This window comes from Limulus polyphemus, unplaced genomic scaffold, assembly GCF_000517525.1.
Source record: "Limulus polyphemus unplaced genomic scaffold, Limulus_polyphemus-2.1.2 Scaffold298, whole genome shotgun sequence".
In the NCBI taxonomy this organism is placed as follows: domain Eukaryota; kingdom Metazoa; phylum Arthropoda; class Merostomata; order Xiphosura; family Limulidae; genus Limulus; species Limulus polyphemus.
The window spans coordinates 710,349-720,947 of record NW_013665908.1 but is presented as its reverse complement, the minus strand read 5'-3'; the positions used below and the strand labels follow the sequence as shown (position 1 = coordinate 720,947).

The 10,599-nt window shown below is 32.7% G+C and overlaps 1 protein-coding gene across 1 annotated transcript in view; it reads left to right on the top strand.

Annotated features, from left to right (window-relative positions):
• LOC106457162 (transcription factor IIIB 90 kDa subunit-like) overlaps positions 1-10,599 on the top strand; it is a gene marked incomplete at its 5' end in the record, with an annotated part of 20,804 nt that overhangs the window by 6,464 nt on the left and 3,741 nt on the right. The window contains 4 exons of the mRNA XM_013916549.1: positions 7,142-7,437; positions 8,146-8,182; positions 8,437-8,572; positions 9,907-9,987. Coding sequence (XP_013772003.1) covers positions 7,142-7,437; positions 8,146-8,182; positions 8,437-8,572; positions 9,907-9,987 — 550 coding nt within the window. The remainder of the gene's footprint in view (positions 1-7,141; positions 7,438-8,145; positions 8,183-8,436; positions 8,573-9,906; positions 9,988-10,599) is intronic.

Genomic DNA, 10,599 nt, shown 5'->3' with positions numbered 1-10,599 from the left:
GAGACAAATATATTTAGACTGTTTCACAATCAACATATGGGTTTTATTGTTGTCACTTATACACTGAGTTTTAAACCATTTGCAAAATGTCAATAAACTTTATATATATATATATATATCAGTTAGACTGTTTTCATTCTAAAGGAACAACAACAGAAGTGTGGATCTTACTACAAAGTAAAGATTGTATGAAGGAAAATTCTTATCTGGTACTAGTAGTATATACAAATCGCACAAGGTTATCATTCTAAATACTGAATGATATCTTTATTATGAACTAAATATAAAATTATGCTAAATTATTGAACTTGAAACTACCAATTTGATTGCAAAATAATATAAAAAATTACAAACTCTTTCAGTTCAAAGTGCTAAGCCTAATTCATGTAAAGACCTTGCACTCACAAACAATCGTGGATCAACTTCTTTCCTAAAAAATATATCTATTTTAAGTTAATTTTTCAATATAATGATTAATATAAATAGATATATGAGACAGCATGACATAAGCTACTATAGAAAAATAATAGTCACATCCCATGCAGTTTTTTCCAGAAGCAAGTTTTCTAAGGCTTATAAAAAAAGTACTATTGGCCAATACTAAATACAACCTCTACATAAAATGGCAGTTACTATAATAAGCACCACCCACATTCATATTGTAAAATCTAGAGAACAACGTTTTGTCACATGCTTTGCTTATCATCCTATGATTTTTCAAACGTGAAATACGGCGATTGGAATAACATGGTACTGAAATTGACACCTTCGACTAAGATTGGCTAAAAGTTTTACAACTGAGGTTTAACACGCCCGGACACTGTTTTATAAAGGAAACAGACTAGAAAAAGGTTTAGATACCAATCATAGATGGCAGGACCAGCACTGAAACGGAAGGAAAATCTTTTTTAAATTTTCATAAAAAACTTTCATCTCAGAGGGCACTTATTTATAATCTCAAACATATTTTGGGATTTTTTTTATTAAATTTCTCTTTTTAAAATTCATTAAATAATAAAATTTTGAACAAATCATTGAATGTTATGCTACTATTTACAAAAATAAAATCTTAAATCCAATAAAAGATAAGTTCTCTATAATTTTTTCAATTCACAAATGTGATTTTGCCATCATGATAAGACAAAATGGCCATGGCAGGTAGCGGGTTAATGTATCCTATTTTTATCTGTTAACATTCTACTACATTGTGTACTTATGCTATTATGTAGGGATGATGCAAATGTCATCCATACTATCTTGTTTGCATTGTTTTTGAGGGATTGATATTAGCCATCCCTACATTTATTTCCGTTTTTGAAAAGAGTTTTTTTTATTTGTTGTGTATGGTATTGCTAGGAGCAATACCATGTACGTAGTGTCAGACAGTGAAAACAGCAGGCCTATGACATTATTATTGTTTTTTTATCTCCTATAAGTAATGCTGATACTTCTTTAAGAAGCTTGATTTTTTATTACCAGTTTTTAAACTGATAACTAAAAATGGTATTCAAATCAAGTAGACTTACCTTAGAAATACTAAAAGCCTTTCCTTGTTGAGGTACCCCAGTGGGTCAACAGTAAGTTTATGGACTTACAGTGCTAAAATCTGGGGTTCATTTCCACATGGTTAACAGAGTGTAAGTAGTCTAATGTGTAGATTTGTGTCAAACAAAATTCCATGTGAATTTGCTCTCATGTTGTCAACAATCATATGACTAAAGGTTCTGATGTTCTTTGCAAAATTCAGAGTTTGTGTCAAATTACATAGACTTTTCTATTCTCCCACTGATCATGTTACTTATTATACATGCATGAGTAAAATGTACATATGCTCTGCTTCCCCAATAATCCAGATATTCTTTTTGACAGTCATGATGTTAATTTTGCTCCTGTAAATTCTGAAGATTATATTAATTACTACTGCAAATGTTTCAATCAACATGTGAAATTTTACAGCTTCTTTGAAGGCCTTCTATAGTCTGCCTCTAGCATGCAGAGAGACCTGGTGACTGTACTGTTGACCCTTGTTGATCAATGTATTCAGGATGTTAATATTATATTGTCTGCTGGTATCCCTGCTGGATTTCACATTCGTGTAGGTAGATGCTCAGTTATGAAACATTTGCTTTTTTTTTTATTGTGATGATTAAAAAAATATTTTGCTCAGGTTTGTTCACCTTCACTGTGTGAAGAGCAAATCTTATCACTTAACCGTAATTCCAAAGGAGCTTCTACTTGTTTAGTTTCTCTTTTTTTTCTTCTCATTCATATTTTAATCTTGAATTAATTCTGTTGCCTGAGAGTTTGTATTCAGTTCTTTAATCTTTATATTTTCTACTTTCTGATTTTTGAGTCATTGCTGATGCTTTAGAGATCAACTATATCTTAAACCCCATTTAGTGGGGTCGTCATCTTCTACTAATCTTTAATACTTTTTAAGTTCTTGACCCTCAGATTATGGTATATTTTGATTCATAGTCAGTTTTCTGTCCTGCATGCTATGAACTGACTCATTATGATATTTTTTTTTCAAGTAATGTTTGTCCTCTTTCCTTGTTTCCCTTGTCTATTTCTCAGTTGACTTCAGCTACTTTTGATCATGGTTTTTGACTCTACAAAGTTCCCAAAAGATTGTTTTTGACCCTACCAAGGGGCTAAAAGTAGACATAAGTAAGGTTGATCTTCTTGACCCTATCAATCACTCTCTTCTGTTCTGGATGTTAAAATCTCTCATCTATGTTGTTGGAGGGTTGTCTCAGATCATTTGTTCATCTATGGGACCCTCAGAATCAACTTACCCATCAGTTTGGTCTTAATGTCTCAAATATCCTTCAGACAGGAACACTCACAACCATCTATCATGCTTCTCCAGGTTTTAACTTTATGGTTCTGATGATATCAGTTAATTGGAGGCATGTCTCAAACTCATTAATTTGAAACACCTCTATCCAATGGAAAAATTTTTTTTTATGAAAGCTTTTTCCTTGTGGTCATTAGGTAACAATGATGAACATTCATCTTTGTATCCCTGTTCATCAATTACTCCATCTTTTTGCCATTGGGGTATAGTTTATCAGTTTATTGCCCATCCTGTTGACTTATGTTCTTACTTTTTCTGTCAAGTAATCTAGTTTTGGTGGTCTTTTCCATTCTTTAGACAACAATTTTTACTTTTACATGGACAGTTGGCTTATTCTGATTCTTTAATCCATTCAGTGTCTTACATTCAATTGACCATCCAACTAGTTACATCTCTTGTATGGATCATTCATAACTCCAGTTTCAATTTTAAAGTACTAGTACAGTTCGAGGCACACTTTAGTTGTGTACTTATGACCCTACAAGCTGTGGTGTGTCATATACATACTTATGTCTTCCGCATCTACTGCCAACAACATCCTCTTTGCTTTGGGTATAATGACTTCATTTCATGAAGTGATTCATTTGAGGTACACCAGCATGTGACATCTGCAATGGGATTTTGCTTCTCAGTGACCTCTGACTATAGACCGTCACGCATCATGTCTTGTTCTCCCATAATTCTAGTGTATTTTTAGTTTTGGTTGACTGAAGAGTTTACAACAGCTAAGTCTTCTTTTCTTCCTTCTCCAATAAAATTTCATTTATTCACAAATGTCTCTTCCTCAGTTGAGGTCCTGTTTTGGAAAATCTGCATCCCTCTGGTTCTTATACTCCTCAGGAAGCAACATCTCACTTCAACATATTAGATCTTTGGGCTGTTTAGCCTGCTTGTCTATTCTACACCATCGTTCTGTGTTAGATCACGTAAAGATTTCTAAAGTGGTAGCTGAAATCAACAATTCTGGTGGTTCTCTTTTTTTTGTAGTCATTGGTTAGCTGCAGTTTCATTTCTTCCTTGACTTCTTTTTCATCTTGTTCACATTCAAGCCTCTCACATTTTTGGTGAGATGAATATTTTAGCAGACTAGTTCATCAGTTTCTACCTTCAGAGTGCAACCATCTACCATTTGGTTTTACAATAGCGACATGAATGGCTGGTCATCCAATGGCTGATGCCTTTATTACATTGGTCAATCATTTTCTTCCTCTCTACTGGTCTTTTGTTCCACATCAAAATCCTCTGGCAATTAACATTCTAGGTCACTCTTGGAAGAACCTCTTTCTTTATGCTGCCTTCCTCTCCATATTTTTCCTTGAGTACTTCTCAAGATCAATACTTGTAGTTCAGAGTTCTCCTTATTGCTTCACTTTGGGCAGCTTAACCATAGTTTGTCCTATTATGTCAACTTTCCTCAAATATCCCTTTTTCGTGATGACATTCAATATCTACAACTTCATGGCTAGCTGTTATTTGTTTTGTTTGTCCAAGAAGCCACATTTTCTTCCCAGGTGGCTCGATTGGTAGCCCATTCTAGCCAATGTTTCCCTAGCTGTCTGTCAGTCTTGTTAAGCTACCTTCAGGAGTTGATGCAAGAAACATGTCTTGTTTATCTCCAAATCATGGGCTATCTGCTTCCAAAACTACCACCTTCAAATGCCAAGTAATCTATAAGTCATTTTCATTCTTATTGTTCAAAGACCTTTTCCAAGCCTTTCATCTTCAACAACACCAAGTTCTTAGACATTGTCTTAAATTAGAACTGGGGTTAGTCTTGAATTTCTTGGCTCCTCCCTCTTTTTGAATCCTTAGTGACTTGCTCATTCTGTCACCTTATCTTCAAAGCATATTTTCTTTTATTAATTACATTGGGCAAGTTTTTTCTTGGAAGGCCTTATTCTTGTATCCACTTAAGATGTTCTTTCCTAAAAACTTAAGATGTGAGAAGAGGTAGCCATTGTTCCTCATCTAATCTATTACTGGCCCTGATTGATGCTAATTTTTTGTTCCAGGGAAAATTTTATAATGTCTTATCTTGCATATTTACTGAATCCTTTAAGAGTCATGGTAAAGGTTTTTATACAGTATGACAAAACATACTCCTCAGTTCTTTCTTCAGAAACATTAACAAATTAGCTTATCTAGTGGATCTATCTTATTTACTGTGATCTTCCAAAACATCTTAAAAGTAAATTTTGGATTACATCTCTTCAAAGTTGCCATTTGGTGTCTTTGGTGGCCCAGCCACAATACACTTTAGAAGATATTCTGCAGGCAATCTTGTGGGTGAATATAAATATATTCTTAAAATTCTATTTACATCACATTGCTATCTTTTTAGTTTGGGGATTCCATTGGCCTCCAGTTATGGTTCTTCAAGCAAATGGAACTCCTAACAGGTAAGTTCTTTTATGTTGACTGCTTAGTTAATTTCTGGGTCCATGTTTATGTTATGCATGGTAACCCAAGAATATCAATACTACCTAGTTCCCTTTTTAAGAATTAGAGGAACATCTGAGGTTAAGCACTCATTTGGGATAAAAATAATATCAATCACAGTCTCTCCTTTATCATATTAGTCTCCATGTTTAATGAGTTCATCTAGTTGAGGTTCGTACATATTCCTCTGTGATTATCCAAGAGAAAATTCCACCTTCAACAGTAATGCTTCATGTGAGGGTGATGCCCTCTGGTTGTGGACAGAGGATGTCATCTGGTAGCTGATGATGCCTTAGCAGACACTTCTTCCATCTGTGTGTGTGTTCTTGCGGAGATAAGAAGACCCTTCTTGATATGTTGTCTTACAGCTCCAATCAGGATGAAGAACACCTTACAGAGTTCTGTGTAGAGTTCTCGATTCCATCCTTGGTTCTGTCTAGATCATTTCACTTCTCCTTGGATACCTACTGACTGGGTCAGCCAAATCACAAAATTTGCCTTCTCTTAGCCCCAGGAACCTGTTCAATCATTAGAATCTCTCCTGTGAGAATTTTCTACAACAGGTACAGTACAGTGCATTATGTTGTGACCCTGCTTACCTATTATGTCACCACCTGTGACCACACTTGAGAATTTGAATGGTTCTAAAGTTATCTACATACTGCTTTGCCCCTGATATACATACTATGTGAAAGAGTATTTATAGCAGTCATGTACCCTGCTCAGAAGAATGCTTTTCTTTGTGAATATCTTTTTTTTATTTGTTCTCTTATGAATAGTACACTTCACTTGATTCTCCCATGAATCCAGTCCAACACTTGTCTTTAAGTTATACTTGTTTCAAAGAATTCCACCCTTTAGTAACCCTGTACAAGGTCAAGTCAAACTGAAAGAACAAGATTAGGCCTCATATAGTGTTGCAGTGTATATTATGTGTGTGATGTTTTGAGTTGCCTTCTACTCACCACTGTACTGCTACTAATTTTATTATTCTGAATTATTCAGCAGACACACTGTTTGAGATACTAAAAATAGATATGAAGCTCAGTCTATCATTTGACTTCCCCACTTGTTACTGAGTTATTTGGTTTTCATGGAACTCCACTACTGATGAGAAACATCGGGCAGAGGCAAATTGAAAAAATAAAACTTGGCTTCATGCATTCTTCAAATCCCATATAAGTATAGGTTCACTGTGGTGAGTAGAAGACAACTTAGTACACCATACATATGAATCCAATCCAGTGACTTTCTCTGGTTCTGGATTCAACTCAGACTCTACTTCATCACATTTTTTAATTTGTTGTTATCTGGGTTGTAACTTGCCTGCCTAAGAATCCAGATATTGGTGGACAAGTGTTCCTATGGCTCTCCAATTCCCTCCTCCATCTTATTGTTGGTATTTTGGCTTTTAGTATTTCAGTGATTAGTTTATTTGATTTGAATTTTAAAATTAAAATTAATTTCAAACAGGTACCTACTCTGAATTGGTGGGATAGTAGATTTTATGTTTGTTCTCTTAAAGCGTACACAAAAGCTCACATGGGAGAGTGGAGAACTCTTAGTAAGTTGATGCATGCTCTTTGAAAATGTTAGGCTACCTGACTGTTGACAGTATGAGAGTAAACTCAACAAGGAAAGTCTTTTAAGTATTTCAGAGGTAAGTAGTTATTGGAAATTGATTTTAATCGTAAAAGCATAAAAAATCTGGTTTTATGTTTGAATTGGAGAAATGTCTTTCTTAATGCAAGTTTGATTTTCTGAATAATAATTCTTCACCTGGAAAAATGTGTTGTATTTAGTTACATTTACATATTTTTTAAACATTTTTGCATCTGACAGAGAAAAAGACGTACAAAAAAGAAAGTTCAGTCACAAGCTAACACTGCTGGTGAAGCCATAGAAAAAATGCTCCAAGAGAAAAAGATTTCCACTAAGATAAACTATGATGTTCTAAAAAGCTTGAAAGACCAAGATTTAAAATCATCATCATCCCCTGCCAAAAATGAATGCCCTCAACCTTCTTTAGACTCACCCATAAGAAGAGACTCCAAGTCATCTGGTAGCAAAATAATAAATGGAGGAGTACCCCCATCAGGGATTTCAAATCTGATAACTTCCATTATTAGCACCAAAAGGTACCAAACTTAAAGTAGTTAATTACATGCACCATAAAAGAACCAGAATCTTTCCTAAGAGTTAGCCGTAACATATTCCCTGAGAAACATTTCCACATCTGTGTAACCCAAATACATTTTATATATATGAAACACTATTTAGCTTTTTAACATTTTTTTGTTAAATGATCATGTATGATAGCTGTTTTAAGTACTTAAATCTAATTTTTATAACATAGGCTTAGAAAACAAAAACATTTATGATAGGTAAGTTATTTTTTTTATCAACCAATGAAATTCACAATTGGACTGCACTAAAACACCACTTGTTTTAGTTTGTATAGTATGGTTTACATAATGCTAGTTTTAGTAAAAATAATTTTCCTCAGAGAAGAGTGTCCTATCTATTTTACAACCAAGAAATAATTGATAAACTTTAATAAGGAAATACTTTGTATTTAGCAAAACTATACAAGTGAAACTTAAAATTTTGCAAACACAAACTATCTTATTATATATATAGATCTTTTTTTTTTAGAAAGTATATAGAATAGGTAAAACTATTAGTCTTTAAAGCAACTCCTATTCCAACTATTAACATAAACAATGCCAGTTGTCTCTTTATGTTAAGTGGGTAAAAATGTAAAGCTGTCTTTTACTACTTGATGATAATTACTACATTAGAGTCATAACACTAGGAATGTTTCTGAGGATTTATTTTCTCTCCAGATTATCATCAGAAAGAAGCCCTGAAAGTATGGAATGTGTAAGTTGAAAATAAATCTTATATGCTGTTTTTATTGTCTTATGTGTATATGTTGTTTATGTTATAGCATGTTCCTAAAATTCATAAAGCTGAAAGTAAAAATTGCTGAAAATATCCCTCTTAATATTTTGCCTGTTGTATTAGCAAAGTATGAAATTTTCCCTACATATGTGGATAATTTCAAAATACTTTCCTTGAGTATACTTCTTATGGTGTTTCGAGAAAAAAATGTAAGTTTTGTTTTGTTTTAATAGAGTCAATCAACCAGGATTGCAGAAGTAGAAACAGCGGCTGAATTTGAAGTCTTAGCAGATAATTCCATTGTCACCAGTATGGTAGGTGAGGAAGATAAAATACTGGATGACATTCCAGTTGAGGATCCTGAACATGGTAAGTGAATTTTTTCTTTCATAAAAATAAAGGGTAACAAAAGAACAAATATCAGTATGAGAAATTTTAAGTTATCCATGAAGTTATTTGTACACAAGTAAAAAATTTAAGATTATACAGACAAGTTTCTCGTATGCATTTTTGCACCTACACATGACAGGTAAAAGCAGAAACTTGTTATATGTAGATCAAGTAGAGGAGGGTAGCTAATGATAAACTTTATATACATTGGTTAATAATGGACTGTTTGAGATAGTAATATTCATCTTAGCTTTTAATAAACTTCAAATATACAGGCTATTAACTTATCAATAGAAATTGCACTATTTATCTTAGTAGATAACAAACTTCAGATGTGCTGTTTATCAGCAAGTGTAACTAGTAGTTTTCATCATATCTAATAATAACTTTATGGACTATTTTTATTTTTAACCTTCCTTGAAACTGAGGGTAGATTTTAAATACAGTGACCCAAGAATCTATTGTATGTCATGAGAAATAATTGTTGAGTTAATTTCTCATTTCTTTCTTCAATGGATGCAGTTTATTGTACAACACACTCAGGTCAGTAAACAAAGTGGGATTGTTGTTGAGGCAATGTAACATGAACCATGAATCATCAGATTTGCTGTTGGTATGCTTACCAGTAGGCCATGCCTGACCTGGACTGATTATTAGTAGATTGTTATCAGAAATGGCAGCATTCATCATAGATAATGATGAGCTTGGTATACTGACCATTTATATATAAGTAAAAATTATGATATTCATCATAACTGATGACAAATCATAGTAGAACTGGATGATTAACTTGAATTTCAAAATTCTACTATTTGTTCAGCTATAAGTCTTAGACATACTATTCATTGCTACACTAAAAGTGTTCATCATATAAATGATAAATTTCTATTGTGTTAATCATTAGTAGACTAAAAATAATGATGTGTTAAATGATGTAAATTTCAGGTTCAGTGGTTGTCATTACACAAAATAAATGTGACTTACCTCCCATTGTCATTGAAAATACATCTTTTGTTTAGTAGTTCTTAGTGTAATCAAATATGTTCTAGTTTTCAGCAAAGGTGTGGTAAATTTTAGATCTACCAGTTTTTTATAGAGCATGTGTAAATAATCATTGTTGTTAAGACTTGTGTATGCTGATTATTATTAAAAAAGCAAAATATTTTTCAGTATGAATCTGTTATAAGCTTTGTATTCAGCTGTAAATAAGTGTGGAGAAAGAAATATACTTGATTGTTTACAGTTTCTGTGGTTTAACTTGTTTGAGTTTCTGTTCTAAATAAATCAGTTTTTGTTTCTGTTTTATTAAACAGAGGATGAAGATTTAGAAGAAGATATTGAGGAGGAGACTGATGCCCATTTGAGCGTTGCACAACTTTTAGGTCATTACAGAGGTGGGATACTTTTATATTCCTTTCATTCATATTTTTATCACCATGTGTTTATTATACATAAGAATTATTCTTAATGATTGTCTTTTATATCCTTACCTTGTTAAGGAGAATTTTTTTTTTCTTGTAAGTATTCAAATTTACTTCTATTCTGTAGCTGGTTAACCTAGATTTTCAAATACTGTCTATACTCATTAAGCCCTTAGGGTTATACTTCTTTAACTCTCTCAACGTGGGCTTGGTCGATTTGACTGACCACGTCACTTTTTTGTACTCGTATAAAGTCTTTATAGATTTGATACTACTATTTTTAATATAGTACATATATCTTCACAAAATGTGGCAGTCTTTCAGTAAACATTATAAGTATTTCACATACAAAAAAGTAATATTTTTTTAGTGAAGTATTTTAAATAAACAAAAAAAAATATTTGTCCAAGAATATATCAAATATTTGTCTTGAATAGTTTGTGTGCAAAGTGATTTTCATGTTAAGATTAAAAATAGTTTTCTTCATATCAAAAATCTCAGATTTGATTTGTGTAATCTCTGAAACCTTCCTAAATACATTTCAAATGTTTGTTTCAGTAAAATTTTATATTTTATCTGTTATTT